At 34.3% G+C, this 23,546-nt stretch overlaps 2 protein-coding genes and 1 pseudogene across 14 annotated transcripts; all 3 read left to right on the forward strand.

Moving 5' to 3' along the window:
• Positions 1-567: 567 nt before the first annotated feature.
• LOC121261950 lies at positions 568-18,565 on the forward strand. Of its 9 annotated transcripts, none has more exons than XM_041164387.1 (6): positions 568-714; positions 15,290-15,324; positions 16,051-16,669; positions 16,879-16,937; positions 17,236-17,292; positions 18,046-18,565. In XM_041164387.1, the coding sequence occupies exons 3-6, from the start codon at positions 16,106-16,108 to the stop codon at positions 18,200-18,202; spliced, it is 837 nt and encodes a 278-aa protein (XP_041020321.1). In that variant the 5' UTR covers positions 568-714; positions 15,290-15,324; positions 16,051-16,105; the 3' UTR covers positions 18,203-18,565. The 9 variants fall into 9 exon arrangements, 8 of the variants coding, with proteins under 8 accessions (XP_041020321.1, XP_041020325.1, XP_041020324.1 ...); XM_041164391.1 differs by having other exon boundaries at positions 16,162-16,669; XM_041164390.1 differs by lacking the exon at positions 568-714 and having other exon boundaries at positions 15,152-15,324; positions 16,162-16,669; positions 18,046-18,223; positions 18,321-18,565.
• On the forward strand, positions 8,021-14,521 carry LOC121261939 (pentatricopeptide repeat-containing protein At1g09820). Of its 5 annotated transcripts, none has more exons than XM_041164366.1 (4): positions 8,021-8,502; positions 9,954-11,977; positions 12,208-12,294; positions 13,950-14,521. In XM_041164366.1, the coding sequence occupies exon 2, from the start codon at positions 9,969-9,971 to the stop codon at positions 11,796-11,798; it is 1,830 nt and encodes a 609-aa protein (XP_041020300.1). In that variant the 5' UTR covers positions 8,021-8,502; positions 9,954-9,968; the 3' UTR covers positions 11,799-11,977; positions 12,208-12,294; positions 13,950-14,521. The 5 variants fall into 5 exon arrangements, with proteins under 5 accessions (XP_041020300.1, XP_041020301.1, XP_041020302.1 ...); XM_041164367.1 differs by having other exon boundaries at positions 13,967-14,521; XM_041164368.1 differs by having other exon boundaries at positions 13,975-14,521.
• On the forward strand, positions 12,225-14,544 carry LOC121261954 (annotated as a pseudogene).
• Positions 18,566-23,546: the final 4,981 nt, after the last annotated feature.

Raw genomic sequence — 23,546 nt, forward strand, 5'->3', positions numbered from 1 at the left:
GTTTGTAATATTTGTAATTCTTTGTTCAATTTTTTTGAAATATATTATATGCTAAATTGCTAATTAATATAACATAAAGTAGTAATCTTATTATTCATGTTTATTAATCTTATAACATAAAATTAATATAACATTTGATATAATATAAAATTAACATTAAAAGTTTTAATATAATATTTGATTTATGATATAACATAAATTAATCTTAAATTTTTAATATATTTTGATATTAATATATAAATTTTAATTTTAGAAATTTTTAGTCAAAAATTATGAAATAAGTGATATGGGTCAATCATTTATTAAAGTTTTGTTGGAGTATGATTTTTTCTATCCGTAAAGCTGGAAAAACTGGACTAGACCAAACCAAAACTGGAAAAATCGGAAGTTTCGGTTTTGGTGGTTCATCAGTTCGGTATCGGTTTTTAAATTTTCAAAATCGGTAGATACCGATTCGGTTCTATAAAATGTTCAAAATTGGATCGAGCTAGACCAGTTACCCCATAATTGAAGAATTAAAAAACAAAGAGATGTAATTTACTATTATCTCTCTCTCTCTCTCTCTATCATATCCTCCACCAAAGTATTGTACTTTGAAACTATGAGAGAGACACATTAATCTCTCTTCCTAAAACCCTCTAAGCTCTTTGGTGGATTCAGGGCTTTGACCTAAACGTCATTCGATATTTTAGAAGTAGCGGATCATCGAGGATCACACTAACAACACCTTAACAAAGTCATTCTTCCAGATTAGCTTTTCTCTGCTATGTAATTAGGGGTGTAACTAGTCCGGTCCGATCTGGTTTTGAAAAAAATTTAGGACTGAACCGGTATGCACCAATTTTGTATTTTTAAAAACTAATTATGCACCGGTTACTCTTCTAAACTAGTACCTCTGGTTTTACCAGTTTCGATCCGGTTTGGTCTGATTTTTCAGTTTTAATAAAATACAAAATTTTCATAAACAAATCTGTTTATAAAAAAAATGCTTCAAAAAAATCTGTTTTATTAAAAATTTGTTACTATTTACAAAAATTTGCTTTATAAAAAAAAAACCTGTTATGTAAAAAAAAAAAAAAAAAAAAAAAAAAAAATCTGCTATAAAAAATTGCTATAAAACAAAAACTGAAAGCATAAATCTGCTATAAGCCTATAAATATAACTGCTACAACAATTCAAAACAAAAAATCTGCAATAAAATGGAAATTCATCCAATCTAGAATGTGTAGAGCATCCATACTTTGTTTTATAACTTTGTTAGGGGAATTCTTGAGAACCTAATTGCAAAATCCTCGGATAACACAAGTTATTTTTCAACGACAAGATTCGCGTGTAAAAAAAAAAAACTTCAAATTCTAAGAGGTTAGATGAACTTAACCTGTCTAATATAGGTTGACAATGTGAAAGAAACCAACGAGTTAGTGGATTAGCCAAAACTACTAACAGGAAATGAACAAAACTACTCATCTGTAACAATTCTAGAAATATCTCTGCATTTAAAAAATTATATAAATTATTCTTGGGATGAGATGTTAACTCAAACAACTTGGTACAATATGTGGATTTATTGAGATTTCTTACACTTTTCAGCTCTTTAACACATTTTATAATTCGAAGACTGGTAGACACAGTATATGGATCCTACTGTATTTATGCTGCGTTTGGATGTTGAACTGAGTTAAGTTAAGATAATAAAATATTGTTAGAATATTACTTTTTAATGTTATTATTATTTTGAGATTTGAAAAAATTGAATTGTTTATTATATTTTGTGTTAGAATTTGAAAAAATTGTAATAATTAATTGAGAGGAGTTTAGTTATCAAACGAAACTTAATGTTGTCTATGTGCATCATTTAATATACGATTCTAGCAGGCAGGTTTGTGTATTCAAGATTTGAGGGTGGATCTGAAGATCCTGCCTTAATGAGGTTCGAGGTCCTGAAATGGAAATCGTTCTATATATAACCATCCATCATTCAAATGGTGCATTGGGTTGTTATTTTATGAAGGTATTTTGATAGCTGAGTTACGGGAAAAAGGACAAACATGGTTTTATATATATTCAGTGATTCACAATGACACAAACATCAAAATTCTTCACATTGACTGCAGATCTAATAAAATCGAGAAAAAATAAAGCAAAAGACGAACACTTCTTGCTATAAACCATGATCACACGCAATTCCTCTGAGTACAAATGGCTTACCAATCAATGCAAGGGTGAGAGAGAACTAGAGATAGAATGTGCGACGGAGGGGCTAGAGAGGGAAAGGGATATGAAGGAGCGACGGAGGGGCTGGAGAGGGGGGGATGCGACGGAGGGCTAGCCACTAGAGTTTTCAGAGATTCAAGGGAGGGGGAATGAAATTGGGGATCGAAGATCCGGGGGAGGGAGGAGAATGAAAAGTAATATTGAAACGGCACCGTTTGGGATTGAAATTGGACCCAAACCACGTCGTTTCAACAGACGGTTTATTTTTAAAAAAAATAAAAATTGAGTTGCGTGAAACGACGCCGTTTTACACAATTCAGTTTCAATTTTGCTCCCCCAATGAACTTAAATGGCACCGTTTAGATCCAATTTTATACTAAATGGTGTCGTTTCTTGATTCTTAAATGAGGTATTTTTTCAACTTAGTTTGAATTTATCTTTTTAGCACATAAATTAATAAAAAATTATTTAAATTAGTAAAATTAAAATTAAGTAAACTGTTTAATGTGGATTATTTAATTAACTCATTAAAAAAATAATTAATTATAATTATATTTATAATGTTAATTGCTAATTTGTTACTAACTTAGAGTATGTCAATGTATTATGATAATTGTCAATATATTAAGCTTTTTCGTTTTTACATTTTGTATATAATTAATAAATAATTGTATTAGGTATTTTACAAAAAATTATCTAATAGAAATGTATTTATCAAAATTAATAATATTATAATACTAAATAACTATAGACCATACCAATACTAATAGTAATACTAAAATACTAATACTATATACTATACTAAAAGTGATATTAATACTAACATATTAAGTTAACTATACTATTATACATATATTATGCGATAACTCTTATAATATATTAATATATACTAATACTATATATTATACTATTATAGTATTACTATTACATATAGTGTGTATGTGTGTGTGTGTGTGTGTGTATATATATATATATATATATATATATATATATTTTATAGTGATATAGTGGTACTAATACTATATGTTATACATTATAGAATATATATTATATATTATATAATAATAAATTGATACTAAATTATTATTAATACTATATACTATACTAATAGTGATATTAATACTATATATAATTATAATGACTTAGTTATAGTGATTTTAATTTAGTATAACTATATAATAATATTAGTATTAGGGCATAAAATGTAATTAATATATTAATATACATTAGTATACTAATGTATACTAATTAATTAAAGCGAGATGTAATTAGTATACTAATATATATTAGTATTACTAATGTATTATGTATTTATGGAAAAAAATATGTTAAGAATTTATTAGGCCATAAAATGTTATTAATATATACATTTCATGTTTAAAACATATAATCAAATAAGTTTTCATGTTTAAAATTAAAATGTTATAAATTAATAATAACATTATCTTATATATAATATAAAAAATATTATATAATATTTTAAAAAAATTAATGTAAAATATATAAAATAGCGAAAGAGTCTAATCCTAAAAAGCATAGAACTAGAACCAGGCAGATATCGGCCGATTTTGGAATTAAGGGAACCAGTCCCACACCTGACCAGTAAGAAAAATTATCACTTTCATTGAGCAAAAAAGCAAAAAAATATCAAGAATTGAAAATAATGCTTCTGCTGTTTACAAATCTATTAAGGGTTCGATTTAGAACTGAGATTTGCCCCAAGTGTCTCAAGGAATAAACCCATTGCCCCTGGCCCGTCCGTCTCCATCCTATTCTGCTAAGTGCAATATTGCTACTGCAAATTCCACACCCTATTCATCTTCTGCCGCACTCTCTCTCTTTTGGAATATCGTTGCCCCCCCTCCAGATAAGCAAATTAATGAAAGCAGTTTACAGCAGCTAAAGATACGGGATACAGAAACGAAAACACAAAAAATATTAGATACGGGATGCTAGGAAATGGAAACAAAATGGAGAGAAAAACATAAACCCTTCTTTTGAAATAGACCACTGTCGGTGGCCACAGACAGGGCCGTTCGGGAGTCGAGAGGTGAGAAGCAACACCACAGGCTATGCAACGAAGCCGTACGAAGAGGTTGGTGAGGAGGTTGTATAGCACATTTCGAATGGGGAGATGAAACCTAGGGTGTAACACCCAGTTCCACCGTGAAACTCAAGCCCAAACCAGAAGGAGGCCAAGCCCATGACGATGTCGTTTTGGTACTTCCCAGACTGCAGTTTTCTTGCCAGACCGTTTCTTCACTTCCAAAAATTCCTCCACCTCAAATCCATTTTTTTTCCTACGTCTCTACAGTTTGCTTTTCTTTTCCTTTTCTTTTCCATCACATACTTAGACTCTCACTCACCCACGGCGCCACTCGTTCGATTCACTATCAAATGATCAATCATCCTCCAGACTTTCTCTCTCGCTCCTCTTTTCTCCGTAAGTTCTCGCCACCCCACGATCCAATCACTGCTCAAGCCCTTCTCGGTTGGTCTCACTGCCATGAAAAACAGAATTGTTTTTCCTCCCATGCAAACCGTGTAACGAAGCCCTTGCCGTCCAGAAAGCAATCAGCGCGAGCCATCATGGCACGTCCACAAAGAGCAGGACCTATTACGTTAGGTGCCACCAACCACAGCACAGTGAACCCAGCGCCGCGACCAACCACCTTTCCCCCATACCCACGACATCCCCACACCCATCGCACGTAGACCCCTGTGTTAGCCCCCAAAAACAGAGCAACATTAGCCACTACTCAGCCACCACAGCACCGGGTATCCAGTCCAGCCTTTGCACCACTGTGAGCCATCGGCAAGCCATGTCTCTTCCACCCCGTGCCACCTCGCAAACCGAGAATCAAGGAGAGTCTCCATACACTTAAACCCGTATGCCCCTCTGTTCCTCAACCGTAAAACATCACCTTCAACTGAAGACCCTTGTTTTTACTCCTCAAAATAGAGGAATTTCTATCCCTATCGAGTGCCACAAACCACCATTTTTCTCGCCGAAAACCACAGTAAAAGTAACAGAAATCGCTGGCCGTGACACCCCGTCACCCCGTGCAGATCAGTGAGCCCACTGACTTTCCTCCATTTTTGTTTCCTTACGATAATCCACTGTTATTTTCTCCGTTCCTCCTCCCTCACGCCGTGCTCTCTCTCTTTTACATTAACTCTCTCTCATTATTTTCTCTCCCACTCAGTGCCCCGCCAACGCCCTCACAGCTACCGTCCACCTCCCAACTCGCCACTCGTCATGCTCTCCATCTCTCGGTGAGCCTCCACCTCGCGAGCTGTTGTTTCACAATTATGTTTTCTTATAACAGAATTCTACAGAAGCTTAGCGTAACTTATTCATGGATCATATATTTATGTAACTAAATTACTTGGTTACCCTTTGAGTTACCACTATATTAATCTATTTTTAAACTTTTAACATGTAATAAAGGACTCTATTTTATTTATGTTTACAGTGATTTAAATTGTTTTTAAAGTAAAGATTTCTTTAAAAAGTAAACGATCTGGTGTAGGTTTATTTCCCCTGACTTAGTTTTATGATATTACAAGTTTGCCCTTTAAGTGCAAGCCAAATCATAAAGCGGTTTGAGTTCATATTTTTCATTGGGTTGATTTTACGACGGGTTTCAGTATGATTTCATATAATTTTTTTATGTTAATGTTATGAGAGTTTCGTCTTATTTTATATTAGTAAAAAATGTTTCTAAAGTGTTTTAAATTTGTTATTTTCTTTTGAAAGAATAATTGATAACGTTGTATTTTTATTATGATTTAGTTTATTATATTGTTGATGTATAATTTAAAATATTTTGGTCTAATTTTATTATCTAGTAACAGATTTTATAGTTACACTTCAATAGTAAATAAGTTAGCTTTTTAGTATTTTAGTCGAAGTTATTAAATGGACATTGATGATTTTAGAAAGTAATGATATATTTTGGGATTATGAGAATTTTAAGTTTTGAAGAATTAAAATATGTTATTTTAGAAGCTTAGGCTTAAATATTGAAATGCATGGTCGATTGAGTATTACGTGATTATTTTATAGGTGATAATTAATATTTGTTCCGCAGTGTTGAGGAAATATTCGAAAGACTAAGAAGTCCAAGTAAGAGGGATTCATATACTAATTTTGCATAAAAGAAATGAAATGAGGTTGACTTTGAAAATAAGCATGTTTGTTTTTTAAAAGAACTTTGAAAATGACCTCAAATGTTTATTCTGCATATGCATAAATTCTATATAAGAGAAAATATTTTCTGTCATAACTGGTGTAGATATGAGCTAATTTTGTACATTCTGTTTTTGAACTATGCAAAAAGAGCGTATATGAAATTCTAAAAGTTTTTGCTATGAATAAATAAAGATGTTTTGATTCTGTTTATTTCGAACATGTGAAATGATCTGAAGTTATTCAGTATTTTGTTTTGATATGATGTGTCATCTGAAAGCCTTGGCATGAAGTTCTGATTCTATATCTGAATGTGATCTGGTTCCGATGATGTTCCGTTCTGTTTTTGTTAAGGCCCAGCCACGGGTATAATGGTGGTTTATAACCCTACCACGGAGGTAAAACATGGTATATGGCCCAGCCACGGGTATAATGGTGGTTTATAACCCTACCACGAGTGTGAAACATGGTATTTGTCCCGATGTGATGCTATGAGATGATATGAATATAATATTTCAGTTTGGATATGCCAAAGGATTTTCTTTTTGGGAACAAGTTTGTTTTTCTGAAAATTTCGCTCTGATATTTTGTACCAAGTTTGTTAATGCATTCTGAAAGTAAATATGTTGTTTCTGCATTTTAAAAGCAAATGTTTTGTTCTACATACCAAACTTTATAAATGCTCATGTTTACATGCTAGTATATGCTCTTTGTTTGCTGAGTTGTTGATAACTCACATTTTATCTCCACAATATTTTTCAGATGATTTTGGATATTTCAGCTGGGGATCAAGATTTTGAAACTTTGGGTGAGATGATTTAAGAGTAGTGGATTAAGTATAGAAAGTTTTCGATGAGTATTGGTGATTTTTATTAAGAAAGTTTATTGTGTTATGATGACTTGACATTTTGAAAAATTGGTTATATTGAGGAAATTAGTTTGAATCGAAAGTTCTTTATAATATTGAGAATTTAGAGTCTATAATTATATTATTGAAATGTGAGAGTAAGTGATAGGAAGTAACTCTCCGACCTGTGCGGGACCGGGGCGTTACATAGGGAACTGCAGATTTTGAATGGGAGAGGAAGGAGGGCGACACGGGTTGCTTGGCGAGGGAGGAGGGGGGGTCTTCGCAGGATTCAAATTTGGTTTTTTTCCGTTCAATGAGCTCGCGGGAAGTGACGGCACTGGACAAACGGAGGAGCATCGCTAGGTGGTGCTGAATGGAGAGATGACGTCGCTAGGTGGCACTGGGCAGAGGATGGTGATGCGATGCAGGTTGCTATCGAGGGAAGAGGGGTTTCACGAGGGAAAATTTGAATGGGAAAGAAAAATACCCACTGATCTTTATTTGAATCAAAACGTACGTTTTGTTGAAAAAAAGCCACAAACAGTACCTCAAATCTCGTAATCCAACACAGATATTGTATTTCGATCATCGACAGAAAAAGAGAAAAAAGTGAAGGGAGAAAGAGGAAACGTTCCAGTCTGAGGAGGAAGGGAATAAGGGAACGATGTCGTGCTTTTGTCCATCTGGCCTTAAATGAAACGACTCGTTTCATCCACATAATGAGTGCAAGGGCAGGCCCATGTTTGGGGACTGCAAACAGATTTTCCCAAGGCAAAAACCCCTCTGCTCTCACGATGACCAAAAACCCTCTGCTCAAGATTTCGGACATTCAAGATTCAATTTCGATCCCTTTTGCTGCTGCCACCCAAATTTCGATTTCGATTTCCGCCCAGCCCGCGCCACCCTGATTTCTCTCTGCCATTCGAATTCTCTCTACAGCCCAGTCCACTAGCGTCGACCTGCTCAGCTCCTCCACCACCGTCGGCCAGTAAGAGACGTCGACCCAAAGCAAAGCTCTGGCATTCGAGTTCCGCCCAGCCCGCACCACCCAAATTTCCCTCTGCCAGTCGAGTTCCCCCTGCAGCTCCGTCCACCGGCACCAAGTTACTAATCTCCTCCACCACCGTCGGCCAGTAAGCTCTCATTCGGAGCAGACTGCATTTGGGTGCTCTCAAAACAGATCTGTATCCGCCCCAGAGCAAAGCTTTGCTTCCGCACCACCCATCACGACGCCACCACCAACCAGGTAAGGAACCGTTGCTCTGCTCTCACGCATGATTCTCGTTTCGCACGGTCATACATAGAAGATTATGGCACTGGCTTCTGTCCATATTTGCGCCATCGGTAGCCATCTAAAAATTAAAAGATGTATTAATAAGTGAAGCCATGCTAATTTTGTAGGATTGGAGACAAAAAAGTTCTTACATTTTTGCTTTCTCAGTTGTCATTTTTAGGATGCCTCCCCCGACAATTAAATGGTGACTGAATCTTCCCCTCTTTCTCACTCTCTCTCTCTCTCCAAACACTCTGACTCAGACTCTCAAACCCACATTATAATTTACAGAACTCAATCACTTTATCATCAGCTTTTTATGCTTTATTACAGATCAGTGATATGTACAAGAGAGGAGGAATGGTTCCTCTGAGTGGTGAGTAACAAAAGTGGTTGCAACTTATAAATTATCAAAATCTTATGCCTTTTTTGGGCGGCCGGATCATATATCAAACTGTTCTTCTCTATGTCTATCGTTACGAGGGTCGAGGTGTATATAAAAGCAAACTAGAAACACCAAAGTTGGTACCAATCAGACCTTACTTGACATTATTAGTCACCCAATATTTTAAGATTGTTTTTATGTCCTTCTTACTAAATTTGTACTCCAAATTCCTTGCAAATTAGGTAGCATATACTGTCCTCTTGAAACTCATCTCAATCCTGTTTTCTCCCCCACCCCCAAACGTCCAAATCCAAGATGGGTTGTCATGAACTGAAACCTAAGCATCATAAGCTGACAAAAATATATATAATTACTTTATATTTTTAATCAGTTTTTCAAATATGAGAAGAACATGATCTAGTCAATGTTTATCTATATCTATATAAGAAAAATATCGAAACTGCATGGTTATGTAAAACTTAACATATTTTGTATCATTCACCGCATGTGAGTAGGGAGATAATAAAAAATCCTTGATTCGAAATTACTTGTTGAAAAACATATGCAACCAGATGCAATTTGAAGTACATGTATTTGCTTTTTTCCTCTTTAAATTTGAATCGGTTTTTGTTCTTTGCTTTTTTCCTCTTTAAATTCGATTTGGTTTTTCGATTCTGAAAAATAGTCTCTTTCTGGGTTTTGTGAATTTGCGGCTCTCTCATTATCGGGGTTCAAACGTTTCCAGTTTAGGTCACTTGCTGCCTAGCTTCGTTTCACGCATGTATCTTTTGTGGATGAGTTGCATGCATTTAGTCAGTTTGGTCACAGATGTGGTTGGCATTTGTGTCTTTCCAATTATATTTTGATTCACTAATCTACATGCATGTTATTATACAATCTATACGGATGTGGTTGTCATTTGTGTCTTTCCAATTATATATTGGATAAACACATCTTCAAACCTTGCTTTCGTTTTCTGGTTACCTCACTCTCTCTCTCTCTCTCTCTCTCTCTCTCTCTCTCTCTCTCTGTGTGACAGCTTCTGGATATCTTTATGGATATCTTTATGCATCGGAGCTCCAAGGTTTTTGGGGGAAAAATTTTTGATGGAAGACTTATTATTTTCCCGAGACCTTTCTGTTCTTCAGACTCCACCACATCAACCCTAACCTCACGCTCCCTCACCATCCCAATTCTCAAAGACCTCATATCAAAGCAACACTGGTCAGAGGTCAAGGCCCATCTCAAAGAAACAGATCCCACCGCGCTTCTCTGCCATTTGCTTAGCTCAAAGGCCGATCCAGAGATCATTCTCAGGTACTACAACTGGTCCCAAAAAGAGCTCAAAGTCTCACACCCTCTCCAACTCTCTTTTGGGCTCTTGCACTCGTTAGCCACTGCCAAAAAGTACTCAAAAATCAGGGCTTTCTTACATAAATTTGTCCAAGATGAGAACTTGCACTCGAATTCTTCAATTTTTCATGCACTTTCAATTTGCAGCAACAAATTATGTGCTAATTCAATAATAGCAGATATGTTAGTGTTAGCCTATGTGAGAAACTTGAGGACCCGTTTGGGTTTTGAGGCGTTTAAGCGAGCTGGGGATTATGGGTTTAGGTTATCTATGTTTTCGTGTAATCCGCTATTGAGTGCTTTGGTCAAGGATAATGCAATTGGGGATGTGGAATATGTGTATAAGGAGATGATGAGAAGGAGGATTGAGCCTAATGTGATTACATTTAATGTTGTCATTAATGGATTGTGTAAGGTTGGGAAGTTGAACAAGGCTGGGGATGTGATTGAGGACATGAAGGCATGGGGCATTCCGACAAATGTGGTTACATATAATACTCTTATTGATGGGTATTGCAAGATGGGTAGGGTGGGAAAAATGTATAAGGCTGATGCCATTCTGAAGGAGATGGTGGCAAATAAAGTTTTCCCAAACGAGGTTACCTATAATATTTTGATTGATGGATTCTGTAAAGATGAGAATGTATCGGCTGCAAAAAAGTTGTTTGAAGAATTGCAAAGACGGGGCTTGAAACCCAATGTGGTCACATGTAATTCACTGATTAACGGGCTGTGTTGTGCTGGAAAGCTTGATGAGGCCATTGAGTTATGGGATGAAATGCTGGGCTTGGGTTTGAACCGAAATGTTGTTACTTATAATGTGCTTATGAATGGGTTTTGTCAGAAGAAGATGATAAAGGAAGCTAGAGACTTGTTTGATGATATGAGGGGACATGGGTTGGTTCCTAATGCTATAACATTTAATACATTGATTGATGCTTATTGCAAGAATGGGATGATGGAGGAAGCATTTGTGCTGCAAAGTTCCATGTTAGAGAAGGGGATTTTCCCACTCGCTTCAACCTATAATTGCTTAATTGGAGGTTTGTGTATAAATGGGGATATAAAAGCAGCCAGAAAGCTTATATTTGAAATGGAGGATAAGGGACTGAGAGCTGATCATATAACATATAATATTTTGATAGGTGCATTATGCCAGGAAGGGGAGTCAAGAAAGGCTGCAAAACTGTTGAATGTGATGTTTAAGGTGGGTTTGAGCCCAAGTCATGTGACATACAATACTTTGATGGATGGCTTTTGTATGGAAGGTAACCTCAAGGCAGCCCTGAATGTGAGGATGCAAATGGAGAACAAAGGAAGGCGGGCAAATGTTGTTACTTACAATGTACTAATTAAAGGATTTTGTAGAAAAGGCAAGTTGAAAGATGCAAATGGACTTCTTAATGAGATGCTGGAAAGGGGTTTGATCCCAAATCGGACTACTTATGAAATAGTAAGAGAGGAAATGATGGAGAAAGGTTTTATTCCAGACATAGAAGGGCATCTGTATAATGTCTCTATCGGCTCTTGACCATTGAAATGAGAACTGAACCATTATAACCATCACCGATGTATCATGGGACACAAGTAGATAAAAAGAAAATGCAGAATGGGTCTTCATTTCACAAGTTACACAAGTCTAACCGGAGCTGCCATGTTTAGATTGTTGCAGTTCAAGACCAAGCACACATCCTTCATGTTCCTTAAAAGGTATATCTTTCCTCACTGTTAAAAGTATTCAGAAGTTGTGATCCCTGTCCAATTCACTTGCATTGTCTTTTTCGAATTCTTAGTGGATATGTCTGTGTAGTGTGGATGATAAGTAAAATTCAGTATAGAAATCTTGATCATGCCAAGGGTCCCCAATTATATCTATCTGTATATTATATCTGTACTATTCATGTATGTATAGTGAAAAATATATTTTGAATTTGTGTTAGGGTTTTCTTTGGAGTGCATGGATTTTCAGAAGAAGCGGAGTCAGCTTCTGCTCCTCATCACCTGTATCATCACTCTCAGCATCCCAGGTACTCAAATATAATATATATATATATATATATGTCCCTTGTATATGATGGAATTTGAATTGGGTTTATGGTATCTGGCTGTCATGTGATCATATGGTGTCTGCTTCTTTGTTTTATTGAAGTCTCGGGTTATGCACTGTTTGGTTGCTGCGAAAATTCAGGAAATGAAAGAAAATAATTGTCATATTGAATTTTCAAGGAAATTGGAATCTAGTGTTACATGGATATTTTACAAAAATTGTGAGATCAGTACTATTATTAATTATACTTATCAAAAAAATTATTAATTAATATAATATTTAAAATTTGACATCATAAGCTATTCCGGATTATAAATCCAAAATTTTTCCAAGATTCACACTTATAAGTTGCTTTGGTTCATACTTTTTTCCTGAAGCTTTCTTCGCGCTTCAGTTATTAATGCTGCTTATGACCCATCGTTGGTTTTATCTTCATCAGTCGTAAGTTGTGGCAAATGACATAAAAGGGTTGATTATGAGTGAAGGACGTTGAGCTCAATAATGTTGGCCGTTTTATATATGTACAATACCAGAAAGAAATGGTCAAAGGTGGGTCACAAAGTGTGCCAATAATTCAAGCTTTCCTCAATGATTATGGCCTAATCAATATTGTAAAGTAATACTTTTTTTCTGTTGGTAAGTATGGGAGAGGTGACATACGGCCATATAGGTCGATGAAGATACGTGAAAGGAAGTTAAAAATGTTTGAATCTTGATTTCTCATGTTAGTTTGGTTCTGGCTTCTATTGCCGTGCATTGACTCGGTATGCTTGGAATGATTTTATGTTCATGAATATGGAACGGTTGTAGGGAGCTAAGTTTTTGAGATAGGAATTACAATTTGCCCATAAGGTCTTAAACATTACCTGTACCTGTTATCGTTTGCAGAATGGTATTAATCATTCATCCTCATAACTGCACACTTGATTTTCTCATTTCATCACTCTTCTGGTGCTTTTCCGACTTTTCTGTAAAATGGATATGTTGTGGCACTATTCATTAAACTAATTTATGTTTTCGTCCTTTATTTGGTGGAACAATCTGGTGGGTGGGTTATATTGATTGTTCTTGATCATCTACTTTAGAGTTGCTTCTATTCCATGCCTTCTCATCTTCCTTCCTACTATAACTTTTCTGGACTTGAATTTTGATTAGCTATTGCAATTTTATACCTACTTTTGGGTCTGACTAGTTTTGGTTTGCATATGTTTCTGAATTATTATTTTTTATTGTTCACATACTGTCAACCCTTTAGTAAAAATTAGTGATAATAATGTTTAGTTTCTGATTTTGGTAAGATCAAATTTTAAAATAAGCTCTTACATTTTTTTTTTTTGGTGACACTTTTGTCAAGGTAAAATCCTTTGGGGGCGTTTTGAGAAAGATTTGATGTTTTTGAGCCTCCCTATTTGTTTTTTTTTTTTTTTCTTGAAAAGAGAACTGAGCTTTCAACCCAATGGTGTTTAAACAATATTTACCAATACCAAAATATAGAAATGCTGTTTGATTTTATCTTTAAATTGCTTCTGTGATTTTTAATTGTGTATGTTTACATATCTTCACTTGGTTGTCCTGTTCTATACATCTTGTTCCAATAGAGATATAGAAAGTTTACGTTGCTTTTACTTTTTATAGCTGAAAAATGTCGGTAGCTGGTTAGGGAAGAAGCGTCATCTCAGAGTGGAAAGTTTACATTCTTGAACTGTTTTGACATGGGCTCTGGATCTGTAGCTTGTGCTGTGAAGGAGAGTGTGAAGTTGTACTTCTACAACATCAGAGCTGCTTATGTTGAAAAGGCGAGGCATTCTGCAATTGAGGCTGCTTTTAGTTGATGCATTGTCGCAGGGAATGTCTGCTAAAGATGCTGCCAAACAAGCACAGAAAGAAGTTGCAAAGGCGGCAAAGTTGGTGACCCGGCAAGCCAAACGCGTAATAGGCCCCATTATCTCCTCTGGATGGGACTTTTTTGAAGCAATATACTATGGTGGTACCATGACAGACAGAAGGATTCTTCAGAGGCACCGGAACATTGTTTGGCACATGTGCTGGTGGTTTCCTAGGAGAGCAATGACTTGGGAAGGTTGGCTATCTTGTGGGAATTGAATTGGGCAGTTGGGTTGGAGGTAGGATAGGATTTATGGTATATATATATATATATATATATATATATATATATATAGGTAATAAAACAAGTTTTATTTATAGTAGGGCAAAGCTAACTACTCCGTGAGTACACAATCAAAATGAGAAAATCATGGACATTTAGTCCATTACAAGCATTGACTCCCATCCATAAGAACAATGTTTTAAAAAGAAAACTTAAGCTTATCCATTATCTCACGGTATTTCAAGCTTTTATCATTTCTTTTCCGTCAATTACACCAACACATACGTATGGTAACAATTTTTCATGTGTCTTAGGTCCGTTTGGATATCGAGGTGAGAATGTCGTCTTATCTAATTTTAATTAATAATTTTATTATTATTAGTATTCATAAATTATCTTAATTTATTTCATCTCACCGTAATATTCAAACTAACTCTTAAATTATGTTTGGGCAGTGAGATAATTTTAGAAGATTTTAAAAAAATAATAATAAAATATTAAATAATAATGAATAATAATAAATAAATGATAAAATATAAATAAATAATGATAATAAAATATTAAATGGTAGCGGATGAGACCAAAAGCAGCCTGAGACGGAGATTTCTTTAGAAGTGCGAGTGGCTTTCGTACATGAGTGATGAGTATTGAAAGAGTCCGAAAATTCCATTGCTTACGAAACATTGAACTCCTGCTTATTTTTCGATGATTAAAAAAACAGAAACTATTCTCTCTCTCTCTCTCTCTCTCTCTCTCTCCATCATATCCCCCACCGAAGTAACTACTTCGAAACTGTGACATAGAGACACGTTTATCTCTGATTTCCTGAAAACCTTATCTCTCCGGTGGATTCAGGACTATGACCTGAACACTGACAGCACCTTACCACAGCCATTCGTCCAGGTTAGCTTCTCTCTGCTATGTAACACGTCCATGTGGTTATCTGGCCGACAGGTGTGGTAAAATTGTTTGGATTTGAAGAGAAGTCTAGCACACCAAATGTTTGATGAAATTCTCACTGTAATGCAACAAGCTAGTGTTGGGTTATTGTATTTTTTTCGTTTTTCTAAAATTTCCAATTTAAAATTTCCTACCGTTTGAAGAACCTGAATCAACCACAAACCAATGTTCGAGTTTATTTTTCATAGATTAATTCGTGTCTGTTTAAAATGTGAAAACTTTCCTTGGGAATACTTAAAAACTAAAAAAGGAAGAACCTTACTTGGGAATGGCGTAAGTGAGTTCTTTTCCTTTTTCCCTCTTTAAATTCGAATTGGTTTTTCGATTCTGAAAAAATAGTCTCTTTCTAGGTTTTGCGAATTTGCGTCTCTCTCATTGTTGGGGTTCAAACGTTTCCAGTGTGGGTCACTCGCTTTCTATCTTCGTGTCACGCATGTATCTTTTGAGAATGTGTTGCATGCGTTTAGCCAGTTTGGCCATGGATGTGGTTGGCATTTTTGTCTTTCCAATTATATTTTGATTCTCTAATCTATATGCATGTCATTATATGCTAAATTTGGTTCATTGTTGGTCTTTGTCGGTGAATGTGGATATCAGCCAAATAATTTCCATGCCCGCTTTTGTCAATAGAGCATCTGTACCATAATTTTTGAATTGTTATGTACGTAGATGACCTTCCTTGGATTGTTACAAATGGTCTGTAATTGACTCTCTAGAGAGAGAGATGGATTTTATCTTTGGAGGTTGCGTGCAACAAATACAAAAAGCTTATCCGTCCAGGTGCATGGAACTAAGATGGGTTAGCAGCAGAAGGAAAAGAATAATTGACAAGGACAAGAGAGTACTGCTGCCAAAGAAACCATTTATACCACCGGCATTAGTCCCACTATATATATCCACAACCCCATCGCACATAAATCCTGAGGAGCTCAAAGACCTCTACAGTGCCTCCAATCACTCCTGCCACCGATTCCCCAGCTATGTGGACTCTGAGGGCACTGTCAGAGTTGAACCGATGGACATTCACAAGCTCAGCATAGCTCTCTCCCACAGCTCTGTTGTCGTCTCTGTCTTCTGCAAACCAACTGATGTTTTATGTGCTACTGAAACGTGGTCGTCGTCATCATCATCTTCTTCTCTAGAAGATTTGATAAAACCAAGAAAGACATTGGGTTTGGGAGATTTGTTCCAAAAAGTGCTGCCGGTAACACCATCCAATGGTCAGCTGGTGGGCTTTGGCCGTGCTGTTTCTGATTTTGGATTGACTGCTTCCATTTATGATATCATGGTATGCCCTGACTACTTTTATTTTCATGATGATGATTAAATGGTCGGATTCCATTCTTACTTGCACCAATCTTGTAGGTGAATAAAGGGTTGCTTTCTACTTCAGATTCTATACAAGTTTACAAGATTAAAATTTGCCCATCCATTTTTACTTTCAACTAGATATTAACATTTACATATATTTGTAATCATGCTCCAGTGCCTTCCCAGGTTATCCCTTCATTACGGGGAATGGGAATCGGCAGGATTATTGTTAAAAGAATTGTAAGGTAAGTCGGTACTTTGTTATAAAAAAGTAATTTGAGCTCTCATGAGTACTTATCGTTTTCTATAGTATTGGTAAATTTAAACTTTTTTATTCTGCTCAAGTTACTTTTATCCAGTTCATCTAACTTGTTCTTGGACATCGATATTGTTCTTCCACTTCTGCTACTCTGAATACTGGCAACTGTTGGAGGAATCAACTCATATAATCATATGATCTTTAAAACATGATTATTCCGTACCTTTCATACACTCTCTCTCTCTCTCTCTCTCTCTCTCTCTCTAACATTTGGCTTCCTTCAGAATGCTTGCAAGCATTGACATTTATGACATATCAGCAGTTTGCTCAGAGAATGAGAGGTACTTTTACTGATTTGCTTGAACTTTAAAATATCAATTCTATGGTCTAACTTTCTTTTCTTTTATAAAAATTGCCACTATCCAGGATTGAATATCCTGGTTTCATTCACTAAATCAGACCAGTCTTTACCTCTAACAAACTACAGCCTATCCACACATACATAAATGGAAGAGGTAGATATCAATAATTCTCACCAAAGATGGAGTGGCATTTTTTTATGAACATTCTTTTAGTACTACAAAATTTTATTTTCTTGACCATAGCACATTATTGAGCAATACTTTCTTAAATTTTGAATAAAAAAAATTGTGTGGGGTCTAGTCTCCACCCTCTTCTGTCCCCCTCTATCCATCGAGGGTGGAGGGAAAAAAACTAACAGACCTGAGTTTGAAGGTCACCGTCCTTAATCCATATATTCTGACATTGATTGAAACCATGGAGTTATCTATGCGAACAAATCGGTCGTGACACGATTCATACAGATAAGTTGTTAGAAAATTGAAAAACTTGAACTTGACATAAAAAATTGTGAGAATGTCATCCCAGGCCAAACTTGGAAAGTTCCCTTGTCAGGGCTGTAGGTCGCTCCTGTATTACCACTGGAGATTGGCCATCTTGAAGTTAACAAGCAACATAATCATGCATGTCCATATTCTGTATACCATGGCCAGATATTTTTCCAGTGTGACAGATGAGCTGAAAGCTTGAGTTTGTATTTCCTGTCTTGTTGATCTCCCTAAATGTTTTGTCAGATTGTTTTTCAAAGCATGCGGATTTGGAGATGACATTTTGAGCTCCACCACAATGATGTATTCAAGGAATGCTTCCACTTATCACCAAGGCAATCAAATAGTTATACGTGCAGGTCGAAAGCTCTTGTTAGCTCCTCCACATAGAGAAGCCCCTTAATCTCTGAAGGCTATTGAATCAGTAAGTTTATGTACACTGTACCCTCAGCTGATGCATTACAAGGCAAAAATGATAAGAGTTTGTCAGCTTTATTAGAAATTCATGTATCAAATTATAGGAATCAGGACATGTTAGCTAACACAGATTTGTGGAAGTCATTCTTGTTGCTGTCTGGGATGAGTATGGGTTGGCTTAAGGGATTTAATTGAGTAGTCAGTATTCATTCTCCTGACTGTTTACTTGTATCACGTAAATTTCAAGATGTATCGTGGCCTTTGAATCTCTTTTATCAGTTCATTTAAGCTTGTATTACCATATGTTAAATAATTCTTGCATATGCATTTTTCTTGATTTTTGAAAGTACATCAGATGCTTCTGCATCATCCATTGAAGTAATATATAGACATTGCCCCTCTTGTCTATATACTGCTTCGTTCAAATTGTTACCGTACGTATGTTTTCCTTTTTAACAATCATGTAATATAGGTGTTTCACTCCATATCTTGGATTGATATCATTTCTACTTCTATTTTCAATTATTAGTTTAGCGCGTTAAAAATACATGCATTCAGGCATTGCAGTAATGATTATCAAAATGATCCTATTGCGCTGCAAAATTCTACCAAAATTATGGTGAGATGATACTATCTTTAGACATTTTGCTTTTCTGAGGCGTAAACCCAAAATTCTGTGCATTGATGTCCAATTCGTACTTATGGGGTTAGTGCCAGATTGTTTTCGGTGTAAAAGGTCTGCTGCTATTTGCAAAAATCTAGTTGTCAAGCCGATTGCAGTTATCCTGATTCCTCATCCTCACTACCCCCATGTCAGCCATCACAGAAAAGCATGCAAAACATCTTCATTTTTTATCTTCAGTTTCCCAATAATGGCTTTGGAAGAGGTTGTGAATCACTAATGTTTTATGGCTTCATTCATGATGAGATTCTCAACGTCGTGAAGTCACTTTTCTCATTTGAAAGATCAGTTGGAAAATTGTTTGAAGTAGTTTGATATGGGTGAGCTGAATTGTTTAAGTTGCATCTTCTCAGATGAGCAAAGATTTTCTCACTCTGTTATGTAGAAAGTGGAAGGGACTGATCCATTTTTTTTATCCGTCGTTGAGGATATCTATAAACAACTTTTAGCACTGTGGGTTTTTGGCGTATTGAATGTTGAAACTTGCTTGTGGCAGCTCCATGCAGACTCAAAGTGAAGATGGGGAACCAATTTTGATGGAAAATTACTTTAGTGGTTTATGAGGTTTGATCATTTTTCAGTAAATGTTTCACAACAATCCCTGATGTGGTACTCATATCACAAAGAGAAATGATATTTGCAGTTTTAGCGTGTACAAATCTCTCACACGCCCTTTAAAAAAAGTGGATAAATCTAAGACCGACGTGAAAAAATTATTTTTTAATAGTAGACTTAACTTTTTTTCAAAGAAAATGTGTGGTACTTACACATTCTATGACCATATATAATTATTTTTACGAACACGATATGATAATAGCGGGTTTGAGTTTAGTCTTAACGGATTTGGATCAAAATGGATTGACCTGTTAATACACGATTGCTTAATGGGTTGATAACGGGTTAACCCGCTTTGACTCGTTATGATCTGATAAGAAAGTTAGAGTTATAATTATACCTTTATACCTAAAAATAAAATTGTTGGGAATTTAATTTCGATATTTTTATTATTTAGATTGTAATTTTAGACTTATTAGTTTTATATTTTTTTATAGATATTGTGATTTTAACATTTATATAAAAGAAAAATGCTTGTTGCAAGCGCCTGGTGCAAACGGCATGCAAACGGGACTGACGTGGAAACACTTGATGAGAGAGAGATCGAGCTGATGAGAGAGAGCTGAGGAGAGAGAGACAGAGCTGATGGAGCTGATGAGAGAGAAAGATCAAGTTGATGAGAGAGAGAGCGTTGATGAGAGAGCTTATGAAAGAGAGATGATGAGCGAGAACATGTACGTTTAGAGAAAGAGTAAAAAATTCATTTTAAATCTGATGTGGCATGGATAATTGCACGCCGATTGTATCTATCGACTATATATAGAAGAACTGTATATAAAATTATATTAAACTGAATCAGGTCAAAAGGATTAATTTCGGATCTATTTAACTCATTTACATAAATAGGTTAAAACAAGTCGAATCGTGTCAACCTGTTTTATTAATGGGTCGTGTTAGGATTTGAGATTTTGACACGATAAGCTTAACGGGTCGTGTTCGAATTGACACATATAATATAATATATATGTATTGACACGACATAGACGTAAATCTTTAACTCGAATTGACATCCTTTGAAACTGATCTAGGATTTGAACTAAGAAGGCACAAAATGCCATGTCAAAACATGTGTTTGATTGGGTTCGAGCGCTTACTTTAAAATGTCAACCTTTTCAGCAGGCTGTGCAACATATAATTGATTGGCGACCAAGCAAAGAGAGTTTAGCTTAATAAACACTTAACCCCGATCATGACTTTGCTACAATATTAGGCTTTTTGGAGGGAGGGGATGCTTAATTATGAGTCGATGCATCTATATGTGTATTTTGGCTTATCCCAATTTGTTTAACTTACCCATTCGATTCTATTAAAAAAAAAAAAAGTGTAGATATATAAACTAAGAAAAATGATAGTTACAGTCATGAGTGCACAAGTACCGCATAATCACTTTAGAAAAATATATATATACAGAACTTACAGGAAAAATTAATTAATTTTTTAATAGTAAATCTCATTCTTTTTTAAAATAACTATACGACGTTGTACACTTTATGACTATATGTAAACATTATTCTAACTAAGGCTTGATTGGCTTTATATTATCAAGTTTTATTTCTTATTAGACGTATATTGTGGAGGCAGTACTTGAACTACTCCAAGAAAAAGTGTAGGCGCGTAGGTGGGAAAAGATAGAATACCGTGGCAAGCTCATCTTGGTGACATATTTTATAATATCCCTTTTTCTTTTTTTTTTTTTTTTTTTGTCTCAATATATATAATGCTTGGCATTGGAGAAAAAGATACTAAAATTAAAAAACAAGGACTTTGACATGATCATGAGCTTATACCAGAATAATAAAATGCAGTAAATTAACGTGATGGTTTTGAAAATTGAATTTGAATGAACTTTTTTTTACGTATCAATTAATACACAATAGAAGACATTTTGTTCTTTTATTTTATTTTTCTTGCAAGTTGAGATATTCAAAGTGGACAAGAATCATTCAGAGAACTTCATGCATTCGTTCAATCTAACCCAATTTGCGTTTCCTTGACTATCTTGGAAGCTATGGAGGAAAAAAGAAAGCCCTTTAATTAATGAGAAATAATAGTTATAATTGTGAGTGTACAAGTATCGTGTAATTTATTTTAAAAAAAAATAAATAAATAAATGATCCACATGAAAAAAAAAATTTAATAGTAGATTCTACTCTTTTTCAAAATGACTGGGTATCGTTTGTGCATGTCATGATTATATGTAACATTACTCTTAATTAATTAAGCTAATCATTTTGTTTATTTTTTAATCAAAATCCTCATTGTTATAGAATGGAAAAAAAAAATATTAGAAAATAAAATCAGGTTGACCTAATTTGTTTATTTTCTTGGTTGGAAGAGAAGGAAAGAGGCTTTTTCGTCGTGCAATTTACTTTTAATGTCACCTTTAAGGAAATAACGAGATTAATAAATAACACTTATTAAGAAGATGATAAATAATATTAAGAATATGATAACGAGATTAATAATAACAAGAATATGATAAATAATAGAACTGTTATAAATATAAAAAGATTACATTAAAAAAAAAACCCACAGAAGTATTTCTCTCATAATATTTTTTTCTATTATAAAAAGAGCTCTCGGCCAGAATTCAATTAACCGAATAATATAAGTAAGAACTTAAGGACGAAGTAAAGTGAGCTAAGCCTAAGGACCACTCAAGCCTAATAACTTGCAAAAGAAAAGTTGTCTTCTTTTCCTTCTTAATCGTCCTTGAATAGTGGTGGTTTTAGAGTCAATTGACCTTGTAAACAGGTTGCCTTTTAAATAACAAAAAAATATTTATAATTATGAATTATGCAACTATCACATAATTATTTTGAAAAAAATAAATAAAATATGAAATTCACATGAAAAAAAATTAATTTTTTAATAGTAAATTTCACTCTTTTTCAAAACAATTACGCGACGTTTATGCACTTTATAATTATATATAGAATTACTCTTTAAATAAATTCAACAAGTTACATTTTTATAGGATTATCCCATGAAAACGTGTGTAGTACTATTGACTGACTCCACCCACATATATATTTTATTTTTTTTATTATGTTCTCTCTAAAGTCTTGATCTTATATTTTTTCCCTAAGAACAAGATATAAATTTAATATAAATTTGAGGACTTTTCAAAAAGAACACTATTAAAGAAAATAAATAAATAAATCTTAGATTTTCTATTTCTTCTCACAATTTAATGTGACTAATTTTAAATAATTTGAAAGAAATAATATTTACAGTTTTAAGGTATGTAAGTATCACGTATTTATTTTTTTTTTAAAATAGATAAATTTAAGATTTATATCATAAATTTCTTTTCTTAATAATAGACTCTACTTTTTTTCAAAACTATTGCGTGAGACTCCAAAATCTAAAGACTTTATCTAACATTATTTATAATTTTATATGCCGTATGAACTGTACATACATTAAACTTGAAGGCCGATATTTTTTAATAAAATAAAAAAAGACTAATTTCCCATAGAGAAGCCATGGTGCCAGTAAAAACCAAGAAAAGTGAATGAGTCATACGTTACAGCAGAAATATTAATAATGACAAATGAGCATTAATCCGTAATTTATTTTTTATTTTTTATAAAAAAATCTAGACATACAAAATAAGTTATGAATAATGTTATATGTAATCATAGAATACGTAAATGTTATATAGTTGCTTTAAAAAAGAATAGAATTTATTATTAAAAAATTAATTTTTTTATATAAATCTCATATTTATTTATTTATTTTTAAATAATTATATGATATTTACGTACTTAAAATTACAACTATTAACTTTTGGAACTCGATGGAGGATATTTCTTATGCAATGAAGACGAATTTCCACGTGCCACGTAAGAATTGGCCAGAGATCGACCTCTTTTGTAATCTTCAAATGTGAAATCATTAATCATGAACTCGAGGATAATGGAATGAGAACATCTAAAATAAGGATTTGGTTTAAATGAAGTCCTTCGTATCCTCCATCAGTAAGTTTAACGGTTAAGATAAGATGAATTGAGATAATTTATAAATAATA

This window comes from Juglans microcarpa x Juglans regia, chromosome 4S (assembly GCF_004785595.1).
Source record: "Juglans microcarpa x Juglans regia isolate MS1-56 chromosome 4S, Jm3101_v1.0, whole genome shotgun sequence".
Lineage (NCBI taxonomy): Eukaryota > Viridiplantae > Streptophyta > Magnoliopsida > Fagales > Juglandaceae > Juglans > Juglans microcarpa x Juglans regia.